General features: G+C 45.4%; 1 protein-coding gene and 4 non-coding genes across 5 annotated transcripts; 4 read left to right on the forward strand and 1 right to left on the reverse strand.

Moving 5' to 3' along the window:
* Positions 1-527: 527 nt before the first annotated feature.
* LOC145335904 (histone H1.3-like) lies at positions 528-1,232 on the reverse strand. Its single transcript, XM_080181638.1, has one exon. It carries the CDS (start codon positions 1,230-1,232, stop codon positions 528-530), a length of 705 nt encoding a protein of 234 aa, XP_080037764.1.
* Positions 1,233-2,831: 1,599 nt separating this feature from the next.
* On the forward strand, positions 2,832-2,903 carry trnag-ucc (transfer RNA glycine (anticodon UCC)). The gene has a single exon. It is a non-coding gene; the product is annotated as a tRNA-Gly (tRNA).
* Positions 2,904-3,222: 319 nt separating this feature from the next.
* On the forward strand, positions 3,223-3,305 carry trnas-uga (transfer RNA serine (anticodon UGA)). The gene has a single exon. It is a non-coding gene; the product is annotated as a tRNA-Ser (tRNA).
* A 1,735-nt stretch (positions 3,306-5,040) lies between these two features.
* trnag-ucc (transfer RNA glycine (anticodon UCC)) lies at positions 5,041-5,112 on the forward strand. The gene has a single exon. It is a non-coding gene; the product is annotated as a tRNA-Gly (tRNA).
* Positions 5,113-5,419: 307 nt separating this feature from the next.
* trnas-uga (transfer RNA serine (anticodon UGA)) lies at positions 5,420-5,501 on the forward strand. Its single transcript has one exon. It is a non-coding gene; the product is annotated as a tRNA-Ser (tRNA).
* Positions 5,502-15,113: the final 9,612 nt, after the last annotated feature.

Raw genomic sequence — 15,113 nt, forward strand, 5'->3', positions numbered from 1 at the left:
TCGATTCCCGGCTGAGGTCACTGTCTGGGTGGAGTTTCCACATTCTCCCTGGGCTCCCTCCGGGTGCTCCGGTTTCCCCCCGGTGTGTGTGAGGTTGATTGGCCCATGCTAAATTGTCCCGGAGTGTCAGGGGGGAAGTAGGGTCAATAAATAGGGGAATGGGGATCCGGATTGTGGGTCGGTGCAGACTCGATGGGCCGATTGGCCTCCCTGCAGGGATTGGATTAAAAATGAGTGGGGAATGCGGTGTTTCGCCGCCAGTGCTCCTGTCTCACACTGAATCTACCAGACAGCTTTATTCTGAGAGAAAGCGGCGATTGAACAAATGTGAAATTCTCAATGAAATTCAGCATCTGCAGTTGTTTTGCTTTAGTCTGAATTTGAAATGATTTCTATTGAGAATGAGCTGGGCCCCGCGGGACAGGAATCATTTTCTTGCGGGATCAGCTCTTTCCTGAGAGATGTGGGTGGCTCTGAGAAGAGCCTTTGGGGGGTTTCAGAGGTTTCCAATTTGCTCTCGGGTTGTTTCACTTCTTTCCTGAGGCTTTCTTCGCTTTTGCTGCTTTCCCTTTGGGATTGGCCTTCGCCTTAGTCACTTTTTTGACCGACTTTCCGCCCGTGACCTTCTTCACAGGAGACTTTTTCTTCAGGGCTGCTTTCTTCAGCGCCTTTTTTGGAGTTGCCGCCTTCTTGCTGCTTGTTTTCTTCACTGGAGTTTTCTTCACTGGAGTTTTCTTCACTGGAGTTTTCTTCACTGGAGTTTTCTTCACTGGAGTTTTCTTCACTGGAGTTTTCTTGGCTGCGGGTTTCTTGGCGGCGGCTTTCTTTCTTGTCACCTTCTTGGCCGCTGTTTTCTTCACTAAAGATTTCTTGCCTGTGGCTTTCTTCACCTTCTTTCCCATTTTGCCCGGCCTTTCCCTCTTAGCCAGTTTGAAGGAGCCGGAGGCGCCCTGTCCCTTTGTCTGCACCAGAGAGCCTTTCTCCACCTTCCTCTTGATAGTTAACCTGATCTGGGAGCCGCGCTTCCCCACATCCACTCCGCTGCCGGCCAAAGCTTTCTTGATGGCGGCCAGGGACATCCCCTTGCGATCGCTGCAAGCCGCCACCACCTTGAGGATCTGCTCGCCTAACTTGGGAGCGGCAGATCGGGGAGCCGCCTTCTTCTTCCTGGGAGACTTCACCTGAGCGGGAGCGGCTGGAGGAGCCGTTTGGGCGGCTGCAGTTTCAGTCATATCCCAGAGTGGCTGGAAAATCTGGGCCAGGAGAGTCAGAACTGGATCCGGAATGAAACCAGTGGTGGCGGCACAGAGCAACTTAAAGGCAGAGAGCGGACGGAGCAGAGACAAGCTGCTGTCAGCTCCCGGCTCCTCCAGCCTCTCTGTGTTTCTCTCTCCTCACAAACTCTCCCATTCCAATCAAATTCCGCCTCTCCACACATCCAGCTCACACCCTTCATGTCTCTGACACTCCAATGTTTGCTGTTGAAAAGGTTTCACTCGAACTGAGGACTCCGTTTTCCACTGAAACCCGTTTTCCTGCTGCACTGATCCCGCTCTCACACGCGATAGCTGACATGTTCTCTACTTTTCCACTCAAATCTTCCATTTAGCGAAACAATTGCCTTGAAATCTCACTCTGGCGCTCAGCAGGGGGATTAGGGGGAATCTTTGATTGAAAAATCGTTTTATTTTCCACAAGAGAGACTCGGAGATCTCATGATCAGAACAGACACACAAACACAGTTGGATTAGTCTGACCCGCCCGCTCCTTTCATACACTCTCTCTTCCACAATATTCACATCGACACATTCACAGGACAAAACTTTCACCCAATGGAAGGTCCCAGGACGGAATTTCTCCTCCTTCCGGCCTTTGCTCCGGATTCCAGGGGGTTAGTTAGAGTTTTTCACCTCAGTAACTGTTAAACACTCTGAGGGCCGCTCCCCGCAGATTGTCTTTCAATTCATTCATGGAATGTGGGTGTCTCTGTCTGGGTCAGCATTTATTACCCATCCCTAATTACCCTTGGGAAGGTGGGGGTGAGCTGCCTTCTGGAACCGCTGCAGTCCATGTGGTGAAGAACCACATCTGTGAACCAGATTCCGCGGCAAGAACCAATTCTATTTTTATTTTCAGTTATTATAGTGATTACAGACATCACTGTGTTTGTTTAGGGTGAAAATACAAATTATCTGCTCTGGGAGTCTCTAGATTTCCTGTTTTATTTGTTTCTCCGGCACTGACAGGTAACAGTAAATCACAACCTCACCAACCAGTGACAGCCAGTTAAATAACCATCCCACACTCGCTGATAATGGAGTTTCCGACAGTGACAGTTTCTGACCATCCTCCGATTGGACCTGGAGGGAACCAGATTCACTGTCAGAGCTGGACTTTCTTACAGAGTGGGTGACAGAGCCAGGTGAGCGATGGTGATGGAGTGGTGACTGTGAGAGCATTTGACCAAGGATCAGTTCCTGACCATCAGAGTGGTGATTTATTTAATTAGTTATCGCAGGTCCCAACAGTTGGTGGGCATTCCTGAAATAAAATTCACTAAAGATTCTCATCATCAGTGTGTTTCTAATGGAAAATCCAGTTTCAATTTGCTTTCAGTTGTTTAAATGAAAGAACAGGCCTCAAAACTAAACAATGATTTCCCAGTCAGAAACAATAGTAAAACAGGTGGTTTAAACTGTCCAGAAAAACGAGATAAGACAGGTTCAGTTTCCAAACTGTGCTGTGGACACACCTCAAGCTTGATGAAATCAACAAATAAGGTAGTTTCGTAATTATAATTGATAAAAATAAGGTGCGTTTTAACAGCCGGTGCGATGGTGGTATAGTGGTGAGCATAGCTGCCTTCCAAGCAGTTGACCCGGGTTCGATTCCCGGCTATCGCATTAACGTTTTATTTAGATTCTTATCCGCGGCCTCTTGTGTTTTAACCCAAGTGGAGAAAAACAGTATTTGCCAGGAATGAAATAAAATAGAGATTTCTCTTTTTCATTGGTCGGGCGTAAAGCGTTTCTAATGAAAAAAATATTGAAACAGGAAAACAAGTCTCTGACCTGATTAATGAGCTCTCCCTCAGAGACAAAGATACAAAGTAAAAGTAGAGGAACACATTTCAGCTCACACAGTGTGCTCTGCACTGTCCCGGTGCCTGATGAAGTTAATATCAACATCCTAAGGTGGCCACATTACAGTAGTAAGTGCGTAGCTGCGGTGGCTGAGTGGTTAAGGCGTTGGACTTGAAATCCCATGGGGGTTTCCCCGCGCTGGTTCGAGCCCCGCTCACAGCGGTTGTGGTTATGAAGTGTTTACTTCCGCTGCTTTACGCGGCAACAGGCCTGAAAAATCAGCAACGTCGCTAATTCTGTAATTATAATGACTGTTTGAGTAATAGTGGTGAGCAGAACTTTCTGCCTTCCAAGCAGTTGAACCAGGTTCGATTCCTGGCCATCCTATTGAGAAAATGGTATCCACGTTTCAATCAAGTTCGTAAAACAGGGCGAATTTGCCACTAACAAATTCGAGTTTTTTTTTTATTCGGACGTAATTCGTTTCTGATGAAAAACTAATGAAATAGGAAAACAAGTCTCTGACCTGATAAATGAGTTATCAGAGACAATCAGAGATGAAGATACAAAATAAATGTGGAGGAACAAATTTCAGCTCACACACTGCACTCTGCACAATCCCGGTGCCCGATGAAGTTAATATGAATGTTACTGAGATGGTTATGTTACTCAGGTAAATGTACAACTGAGACGTATAAGATGTTGAATGGGATGGATAGGACAGAGGTGGAGAGGCTCTTCCCGCTCAGAAAGGACAGTAGGACTAGAGGGCACAGCCTCAGGATAAAGGGGAGGGGGGGGAGGTGCGGTTTAGAACGGAGTTGAGGAGGAACTTCTTCACTCAAAGGGTGGTGAATCTCTGGAATTCTCTGCCCGCTGAAGTGGTGGAGGCTGCCTCGCTCAATATTTTTAAGACGCGGGTTGATGGGGTTTTGACAGGCAAGGGGATTAAGGGTTATGGGGAGAGGGCGGGAATGTGGAACTGAGCCACGACAGATCAGCCATGATCTTATTGAATGGCGGGGCAGGCTCGAGGGGCGAGATGGCCTACTCCTGCTCCTATTTCTTATGTTCAATGGCAAGTGGTTAAGGCGTTAGACTTGAAATCCAATTTCCATCATATCTGTGCAGGTTTGAATCCTGATGATGAAGTGTTTGTTACGGTTGCTTTAGGCAGCCACAGAGCCAAAGAAAAGTGCTAATTTTTTGGTATGAAGTATTTGGATCACCATATTCCTTTCTCAGCTGCATGGCCCCGAGCCGGGTGCAGGAAGGTCAGCTTGGAAATGACACCTGGGTGTCCTCGGGCTGGCACAGACAAGACAGGCCGAATGGGTTCCTTCTGTGCTGTTCCCTTCTCTGGTCCTTTCTGTGGTTCCATGAGGAAAACCAGAGGGTGCGCAGAATGGAAACAAACAGGCATCAGGTGCACCAGGACAAAACAAGGTCTCAGGTCAGAGTAAGATTCTTATGGAATGACAGACGCAACATAACAAATACATTTCACCAGAATACAATGAATGAGAATTTCAAAATGCTGCTTAGATGATGTGGCATCGTGTTCATTCAAACACATTGCTGCAAGCTGGTCATTATTGGGCGTTAGGAACTCCTGGTTATCACAGATTGTAAGAAGTGACATGCGATTGCTAATTAAATGCGACTCCGAAAATAAAATTCACCTAAGATTCTCATCATCACCGTGTTTCTAATGGAAAATCCAGCTTCAATTTGTTTTCAGTCGTTTAACTGAAAGAACAGGCCTCAAAACTAAACAATGATTTCCCAGTCAGAAACAATAATAAAACAGGTGGTTTAAACTGTCCAGAAAAAAACAGACAAAACAGGTTCAGTTTACAAACTATGCTGTGGATATATCTGGTGTGTGATGAAATCAGCAACTAATCTGCTTCCATAATTATAACTGATTGAAATAGCTGGTGTTTGCGGGGTGTGCGCGATGGTGGTATAGTGGTGAGCATAGCTGCCTTCCAAGCAGTTGACCCGGGTTCGATTACCGGCCGTCGCGTTGATAATTTACGTAGATTCTTATCCGCGGCCTCTTGTGTGTTAAACGAAGTGGACAAAAACAGAGGGAACGCAACATTTGACAATTAAGAAATAAAATAGAGGTGTTATTATTTATTGTTCGGACGTAATTCGTTTCCAATGAAGGAATATTGAAATAGGAAAACAAGTCTCTGACCTGATAAATGAGTTCTCCGCCAGAGACAAAGTAAAAGTAGAGAAACACATTTCAGCTCACACACTGTGCTCTGCACAATCCCGGTGCCTGATGAAGTTAATATCAACATTACTCAGATTATAAATGTGCAGCTGCGATGGCCGAGTGGTTAAGGCGTTGGACTTGAAATCCAATGGGGTTTCCCCGCGCAGGTTTGAGCCCTGCTCGCAGCGGTTATGATCAGGAAGTGTTTACTTCCGATATTTCAGGCATCCAAAAAAAACCTCCTCTTTCAGTATGAAGTATTTCGATCACGATCAATCTTTCAGCTGCATGACTCCAGGCCGGGTGCAGGAAGGTGAGCTTGGAAACACATGTGTGTCCGTGGACTAGCATGGACAAGTTAGGCCGAATGGGCTCTGAGTCAGAAAGGTTTACAACATGGAAACAGGCCCTTCGGCCCAACTTGCCCATGCCGCCCTGTTTTTTTTAAACCACTAAGCTAATCCCAACTGCCCACATTTGGCCCATATCCCTCTAAACCCATCTTACCCATGTAACTGTCGAAATGCATTTTAAAAGACAAAATTGTACCCGCCTCATCTGGCAGCTTGTTCCAGACACTCACCACTCTGTGAAAAAAAATGCCCTTCTGAACACTTTTCTATCTCTTCCCTCTCACCTTAAATCTGTGCCCTCTACCTTTAGACTCCCCTACCTTTGGGAACATATATTGACTATCTAGCTGATCTGCGCTCCTCATTATTTTATAGATCTCTATAAGACCAAATCTCAGCCCCCTACCTCCAGAGAAAAAAAAAAGTCTATCCAGCCTCTCCCTATAACTCAAACCAAGTCCTGCTGGTATCCTGGTAAATCTTTTCTGCTCACTTTCTAGTTTAATAATAGCCTTTCTGTAATAGAGTGAACAGAACTGTACACAGTATTCCAAGTGTGGCCTTACCAATGTTTTTCATGACTTCAACAAGACGTCCCAACTCCTGTATTCAATGTTCTGACCGATGAAACCAAGCATGCCGAATGCCTTCTTCACCACTCCGTCCACCTGTGACTTCACTTTCAAGGAGCTATGTACCTGTACCCCTAGATCTCTTTGTTCTGTAACTCTCCCCAGTGCCCTACCATTAACTGAGTAAGTCCTGCCCTGGTTCAATCTACCAAAATGCATCACCTCACATTTATCTAAATAAAAGTCCATCTGTCATTCATCAGCCCACTGGCCCAATTGATCAAGATCCCATTGCAATTGGCGATAACTTTCTTCACTGTCCACTATGCCACGAATCTTGGTGTCATCTGCAAACTCACTAACCATGACTCCGATATTCTCATCCAAATCATTAATACAAATGACAAATTACAGCGGACCAGCACTGATCCCTGAGGCTGGTAACAGGATTCCAGTTTGAAAAACAATCCTCTACACCCATCCCCTGGCTTCTGTCAAGAAGCCAATTTTGCATCCATTAAGATGCCTCACCCTGGATCCCATGAGATTTAATCTTTATGCAACAACCTACCTTGTGGTATCTTGTCAGAGTATTGCATGGTGCCTTTTGTTTCCAAAATGTATCAGTTAAGGGGATTAGCAGGATAAATATGTGGGGTTACTGAGACAGGTTCTGGGTGGGATGGCATCTTAGAGAGTTGGTTCAGACTCAATGAGCCAAATGGCCTCCATCTGCACTGGAGGGATTCTATTGCAGTTAAGGCTGAAATAGACAAATTTTGGATTCTTAGGGAATCGAGGGAGTGAGGAGTAAACTGGAGTTCAATCCAAGATCTGAAACTCTATCAGAAGCGAGTATGCCCACATCTCAATACTGCACCCATACTTTGGAACCCATACGTTCAAAGAGATAATCAGCTCATAGAGAGAGTGCAAAGACTTGTAACCAGGAAAATGAAAGGCATGAGGGGAATAGTTTATGAGGGATTAAGGATTCTTGAATTGCAAACTGTAGAGAAGGCTGATTTATGGTTTAGTTCAATATTATCAAATTGATACATGGCCTTATTGCCTAAGCTTCAAAAGATCTTTATTCACAGCTATTGTATTTTAGGTGGGTGTCAGTACAAAATATAGAAATCTGGTTCATGTGATGATATTCACAATTTGTTCTCCCCACATAGAATTGTTGATATTTCAAATGTTTTACCTGATTTTGATGCTGAAAATGTAGTGACCAACAGAAAACTTGTCAGAAATATAGTGTGATTTCTATCTTTGTATTGTCTGATGCTGTTGCTGTTCTGTGTTTTGTTGTTCTGTTGTTTTAATGCTGTGCCTCTGTGCTTTGCACTGTATAAAGATACATAAATCATTATTGTATTAATCATACAATCCCTACAGTACAGAAAGAGGCCATTTGGCCCACCAAACCCTATTCCCATAACCTCACATATTTACCCTGCAAATCCCCTGACACTAAGAGTCAATTTAGTCTGGCCAATCAACCTAATCTCCACAGACAAGGGGAGAATGTGCAAACTCCACACAGATAGTGACCTGAGGCTGCAGTTGAACCCGGGTCCCTGACACTGAAGGAGCAGTGCTAACCACTGTGTCACCCTTGAATGGGGGAACATTATCGATGAGCCACGTGGTCAATGTCTGCTCTTATTTACTGTGTTCTTGTGACTGGAGGAGACAGATCCATGGATACTGAGGGAAATATGGGTGGAAATTACAGAGGCTTTGGGCAAAACTTCCCGATCCGAGCTCATGATGCCAGAGAACCGGAGAACTGCAAATGGTAAACACTCTTCTTCAGAAAAGGCTGTGAGGAGAAGCCAATAAAAGTCCAATAAATTTAACTTCAGCAATGTGGAATATTCTCCAAACAATAACTGCAGATAAAATTAACTCTCGCTTGTGCTAATGTGCATTAATTAAGGAAACCACTTATGTAATTCATAAAGGTGAATTATGTTTAATGAATTTGCTCGAGATTTAGGTAACAGAAAAGGTTGATGTGGTTAATGTGAACATGGACTGTCAAAAAGCATTTTATAAATAAAGGGACACACAGCAAACTTGTGGGAACATTTGGAGCTGAGAGAATAAAAGGGACAGCAGAACATGGATAGGAACCTGACTGAGTGACAGGAAAAACAGCAGTGGGAAATGTTTTTATTTGGAATGGAGCTCGGTTAAAGTGGGATTCCAGGAGGGTTGGTGTTCGGAATCCTGCTCTTCCTGATCCATATTAGAGACATCGGAAATGCTGTACAGAGCACACACTCAAACTGTGGGAATTACACAATACATGGCACCATTGTGAACTGTGAGGGGGGAGTGCTGAAACTCACAGTTTCTGAGACGGCTTGTGGATTGGTCAAACAAGACCAATTTAAAGTAGAGAAGTGTGAAATGATTTATTTCACTGGGAAGAAAAGGGAGAGACAATATGAAAGAAATGGTACAATTGTAAAGGCATGCGGGAACAAGGGACCTGTGGTTAAATGTGACACTAATAATTGCTGTTTAGGTGGCAGGTTGAGAGTGTGGTTACTAAGGTATTTGGGATTGTGAGCTTTATACGTAGGGACAGAGCTTACAAGAGCAAACAAGTTATGGGAAACCTGTACAAAACCCTGGTTTGTCCTCAGTTGGAGTATTGCACTCTGATCTGGACAGCAGTGTTTAGAAAGGGTGTGAAGACATTAGAGAGGGTGCAATAAATCTCTGGGCACGGGTCCAGGGATGGGGAAGTTCAGTTACATCGGTAGATTGGAGAATTTGGGTCTTTGGTGAAGAGAAGGTTGAGAGGAGATTTGATCGAGGTGTTCAGGATTGTGGAGGGAATTGGAAGGAGCTGATAGGGAGAAGCTGTCATGTCCCAATCTTCCTCTGTCAGGAAGTGTTCCCCAAACTGAATGAACAGGACATCGTTCCCGGTTACACTTCTCCAGCAATGCTAAATATTCCCAGTATTTGTTTTAATGTGAAACATTTAAGATAATTATACAAACACAATATATTGTTTAGAGTAAAGAAGAAACATTAAAAGTGAAAATTCATGTTGATGTCCCTCTGCGGGGCTTTTAGTCTTTCCAGTGTGGGCCAGTGGTCTGATTAATCCGATGGTGCTTTTCCCAGTCGCCTGTGTAACGTGGCTCGAATCCCAGCCTTCAGTTTTTGAACTGCACAGCGGAGCGTTTAAGGAAGTGTTGGGGCTGAATGGCCTCATCTGTGCTTTAATCCTCCTGCTGTCTGGTGAGCTGATCTGACATCCACCCCAGAGTGGAGTCGCTGCACAGATTGCCTTAAAAATGGTCTCTAAGCTGAGGGAGTGACTGTGAATCTCGTCACCACTTCCATCCTGACTAATTTCCTCCACTTCAAACCGTCCATCAATGTCAGAAGGAGTCAGAACCAGAGTAGGAGACTCCACCAATGATTCAGTCCCATCTTCCACCATTTGAACATCCTGCCTTGCCTCACACCTTCTCTGTTCTCCAGCAGCGGGGATGTTCCAGGGTCTTGGTTACTCGGAATGCCCTGTTCGAGGATTTCCTCGCTCTAAAGCTGATGACTGTTGATGTCTGTCAGCAAGTTGTTGGGAATTGGCTCCTCTTCATCTCCAACCTCAGACCAATCAGGAACTTCCATCTTCCAAGCTTCTAGGGGCTGGTTGAGCTGAAACAACAAGAATTGAGGATTTTGCCGTGTTGTTACATTCCAGCAGATTTCATTAAACACCAACTTTTTCACTTCATTAACAACTGGAGGAATAGCAATGGAATGTATTGGCCCATTTATCCTCACATAGGAGTTGGGACATCATGTTGAAGTCATGTTAAGGCCCCACTAGGAATACTGTGTGCAGTTCTGGTCACCCGATTATAGACAGAATATTATTAAACTAGAAAGAGTTCAGAAAAGATTTACTCGGATACTACTGGGACTTGATGGTTTAAGTTATAAGGAGAAACAGAATAGACTGCGATTTTTTCCCTGGAGTGTTGGAGGCTTAGGGGTAATCTTATAGAGGCCTATAAAAGAATGAGGGCCATAGATGAGACAGATAGTCAACATCTTTTCCCAATTTCAGGGAGTCTGAATTTGGAGGGTGTAGGTTTAAGGTGAGAGGAGAGAAACACAAAAGGGTCCAGAGGAGGTGAGTGTTTGGAACGAGCTGTCTGAGGTAGCAGTAGAGGCAGTTACAATATTGTCTTTTCAAAAGCATTTAGATAGTTACATTGGGTGAGATTGGTATAAGGGGTATTGGGAAAAACTGAGAATATGGAATTGAGATAGAGGATCAGCCATGATCACACTGAATGATGGAACAAGCACGATGGGCTGAGTGGCCTCCTCCTCTTCCGAGTTTCTATGTTTTCAGATTCTGATGAAAGGTCACAGACCTGAAACACTAACTCTGTGCAGCATCTGTTTGCAGAGAGAGACAATCTGCTGAGCTTTCTTTACTGTTTCATTTCTGATTTCCAGTGTCTGAACTGAACCCAGCCAGAGTCAGCACCTTCAGGAGAGAGAGAGAGGAACCAGTGAGTGTGGAACTGAACCCAGCCAGAGTCAGCACCTTCAGGAGAGAGAGAGAGGAACCAGTGAGTGTGGAACTGAACCCAGCCAGAGTCAGCACCTTCAGGAGAGAGAGGTAACTAATCTAAACCCTGTGTCTAAAAACAGAGGTAGAGAGGAAAGAGGGAACCAATGAGCAGTGAGCCGAATGTCAGTCGTAGGGCAGTTGCTGGAGTCCATTATCAAGTATTTGGAAAGCAGTGTTCTAATCAGATAAAGTCAGCATGGATTTACAAAAGGGAAATCATGCTTGAGAAAACTACTGGAATTCTTTGAAGATATAACTACTAGAGTTGACCAGGGGGAACCTGTGGATATGTTTGTTTTAGACTTTCAGAAGGCTTTTGACAAGATGTCACATAATGTTTTAAAGATTAAAGTTTGATTATTAGTGTCACAAGTAGGTTTACATTAACACTGCAATGAAGTTATTGTGAAAATCCCCCAGTTGCCACACTCTGCCGCGTGTCCGGGTAGACTGAGGGAGAATTTAGTACGGCCAGTGCACCTAAGCAGCACATCTTTTCAGATTGTGGGAGGAAATTGGAGAGAAAACCCATGCAGACACGGGGGGAATGTGCAGACTCCACACAGACAGAGACCCAAGCCAGGAATCAAACCCAGGTCCCTGGTGCTGTGACACAGCAGTGATAACCAGTGTGCTGCCCTTCTACTGTGTAAAGTTAAAGTACATGGGATTGTGTGTAGCATCTTGAGATGGATAGAAAGCTGGTTAGCAGACAGGAAAGAAAGAGATGACATAAATGGGTCTTTTTCCAATTGGAAGGCAGTGATTAGTGGGGTACCACAGGGATCTGTGCTAGGACCCCAACTGTTCATATTATATATTAATGATTTGAACACGGGAACTAAATGTTTAATCTCCAAATATGTAGATGATACAATATTGGGTGGGAGGGTGAGCTGTGAGGGGGATGCAGAGATCCTTCAGTCTGATTTGGACAGGCTGAGTGTGTGGGATCTGCATGGCAGATGCAGTATAATGTGGATAAATATGCAGTGATCACTTCATTATCCACTTCAGTAGCAAAAATAGGAAGGCAGATTATTATTTGAATGGGTGTAAATTAAGAGAGCTGGATACTCAGCAAGATCTAGATGTTCTTGTGCATCAGTCAGTAAAATCATGTTGAAGCTGTATAAGACTTTGCTTAGGCTGCATTTGGAGTATTGTGTGTAGTATTGGTGTCCTTATCTGAGGAAGGATGTCCTTGCTGCAGGGGGAGGGCAGTGAAGGTTCACCAGGTTAATTCCTGGGATGGCCAGTGTGTCGTATGAGGAAAGATGAAGTCAGTTAGGATTATGTTCACTGGAGTTTAGAAGATTGAGAGGGGGCTCATAGGAAGTTATAAAATTCTAACAGGACTGGAAAGGGGAGATTCAGGAAGAATGTTACTGATATCCTTTGTGTAAGGATAAGGGATGAATGTTTAGGACTGAGGTGAGGAGAAATTTCTTCACCAGAGAGGGGTGAATCTGTGGAAATCGCGAATGCAGAAAGAAGTTGAGGCCAAAATGTGTGATGTCATTGATTAGGGGAGGCAGTGGTGTCATGGGCTCGTAACCCAGAGACTCTGGTAATGCTCTAGGAACCTGGGTTCAAAACCCAACAGGGCAGATGATGAAATGTGAATTCAATATGAATCTGCAATGAAAAATCTATTTGTTGCTTGTGATAAAACCCTATCTGGTTTACTAATGCCCTTTAGGAAGGGAAATCTGCTGGGCAGGAGTGTGTTTGAATTGTCAAGTCTCGAGGTGACAAAAGCGTGGATGAGGGTTTCAGGTACGGGTGAGTTGAGGTATTACAAACAATGTGTGATGTTACACAGCTGGAAATCGGTGATCTTGGTGAAGGAACAGATATGTGGTCAGAAACTCATTTCTGAGTCTGATGAGGTGCCAAGAATGAGGGTTTGTTTCAACCTTGGACAGTAACCAGTGGGAGAGATGGAGTCAGTAACTGGGAACAGAATTTATGGTGGGAACATTGGTCTTCTAAATATTTAATTGGGGGAATTCTCTGCTGAACCAGTGTTAGAAGTTGGAGAAGGAGTTTAATAATTTAATAACAGGGGATTGCTTGTGAGAGGTGGGGTTGAGCTGGGTGTTATCAGCATACATGTGAAAACTAACACTGTGCTTTCAGATACTGTCACTGAGGGGTAAGGTGTAGATGAAAAATAGGAGGGAGCCAAAGATAGATCCCAGGGCGATTTGGGTGGTAACAGATCAGGAGCGGGAAGAGAAACCATTGCAGGTGATAGTCTGTATATGATCAGAAAGATAAGAATGGAACCAGGTGAGTGCAGTCTTACCCAGCTGAATGTCCACGCCTTTGACATGGTTGACTGCACCATCCTGCTCCAATACCTTCCCACTGTCAGGTCAGTGTGCACAGCAGATGAAGATGTTCATGTACCTGACATCCGGGGAAAACTGATGATGAATAAAGGGCTGGGCCTCAGTAAATGAGTGTAGAGAAGGCTGGAATTCTCAATCATCTTCATCTCGAGCAGCAGCTCCTCCATCTCAATGTGTGTGGTGAGATCAGGCCATTCTGCTCAGTCAGGGACACCCAGACTGACTGTAAGAGAGAGAGAGGCTGGAATTAGAACCAAACAATAAGGGAGATCCACTTAGAGTAACCAAGGCCCACCCCCAAAACACAGGAAGATCACAGCATCTAACCACAGCCTCTGCAAAGTGAGGTGCTGTAAAACCCGGTGTGACACTGAGCCCCACCCAAAGCACAGGAAGATCCCAGTTTCTGGGCTGATTTGGTCTGATTCCACCAGGTTTGCAGCAGGAAGACTGGGGAACTGCAGCAATACATGTTTACACAGGAAGCTGCCATTGGAAAGACTAAGCTGCGGATTTATAGAATCCACAGGGCAGAAGGCGATCATTCGGCCCATCGAGTCTGCACCAACCACAATCCCACCCAAGTCCTATCTCCATAATCCCATGCATTTACCCTGGCTGGTGCCCCTGGAAACGACAAGGGGCAATTTAGCCCGGCCAATCCACCCAACCCGCACATCTTTGGGCTGTGGGAGGATCCCGGAGGAAACCCACGGGGAGACCGTGCAAACTCCCCACAGTCAGTGACCCAAACCGGGAATCGAACCCGGCTCCCTGGCGCTGTGAGGCAGCGGTGAGAACCACTGTGCCACCGGGCCGCCCCATTTCCAGCCGGGCGGGACGGGATTCCCGCTCCCAAAACCCTTCCCCCATCCGGAGCCCCGCCGCGGGCTCAGGATCCGGGCCCGGGGACTGAAGCCACTGGCGGGACATTCGCTGCCGCTCCGCGCGGTGTCTGATTGGCCCAGGGGAAATCCCCGCCCACGGCCTGTGACCGGCAGCTGGGAAACCAATCGGGAATCGCCGCATCACCGTTATCCAATGGCCGCTCGGCGCAGGTTGACTGACAGCTTCTCGATCCAATCTGAGAGCTCCATAGTCTGAAGGGCGAGACCATTGAAAATGATGCTGCCAATTGTAACCAATCGCAGACCGCGTTGCTATACACGCCCTCTCAGTGATTGACAACTTCTTTAGCCAATCAGAACGCAGTGACCATTCGGAATACGCCGCGACTGCGCGACTGGCGCAGCGTCACTCCCAGCCCAGCGTCATTGCGTCATTCATTTCGATCCCGAGCTGAAACCAATGAGAAATCAAAGCGCTGGAGACGGGGGAATCCTTAAAGTGGAACCGCACAGATAATTATAATTGTACAATTATAATTCGTTGATGGCAGTTAAAGCGGACAAAGGACTGCCGAAAGTCACAGAATACAAAATGTGAAACCCGCGGGATAGGAATTAGGAATTAAATTAAGCGGACAGGCGACAAAAATGAACAAGAGGAAAGTAAGCTGGAATCAGGGGAGTTCAGAGAGGGAATTCCAGAGCTGAGACCCAGAGAGCTGAAAGAACTACATTCACTGCTGGAGTGAACCAAATCAGAGATGCTCACGAAGGCAGAATCAGAGGAGCTCAGATATCTCAGAGAATTGTTAGGCTGGAGATGACGAAAGGCAGGAAGAGCTGAGGACATGGAGGGATTTGGAAACATGGAAAAGAATATTAAAATTGAGGCATTGCTTAACCACGAGTCAGTGTTTGTCACTGAGCACAGGGTTGACGCATTAACGGTATTTGGAGTAAACTCTGATTTAATGACGAGAAATCAATTAGCAGCTTCCTGGACCCAGCAGCACAATAAATCGGATCAGAAGTGAACTACATGGCCC

This window comes from Carcharhinus amblyrhynchos, unplaced genomic scaffold, assembly GCF_965287045.1.
Source record: "Carcharhinus amblyrhynchos unplaced genomic scaffold, sCarAmb.v2.hapA scaffold_42, whole genome shotgun sequence".
In the NCBI taxonomy this organism is placed as follows: Eukaryota; Metazoa; Chordata; class Chondrichthyes; order Carcharhiniformes; family Carcharhinidae; genus Carcharhinus; species Carcharhinus amblyrhynchos.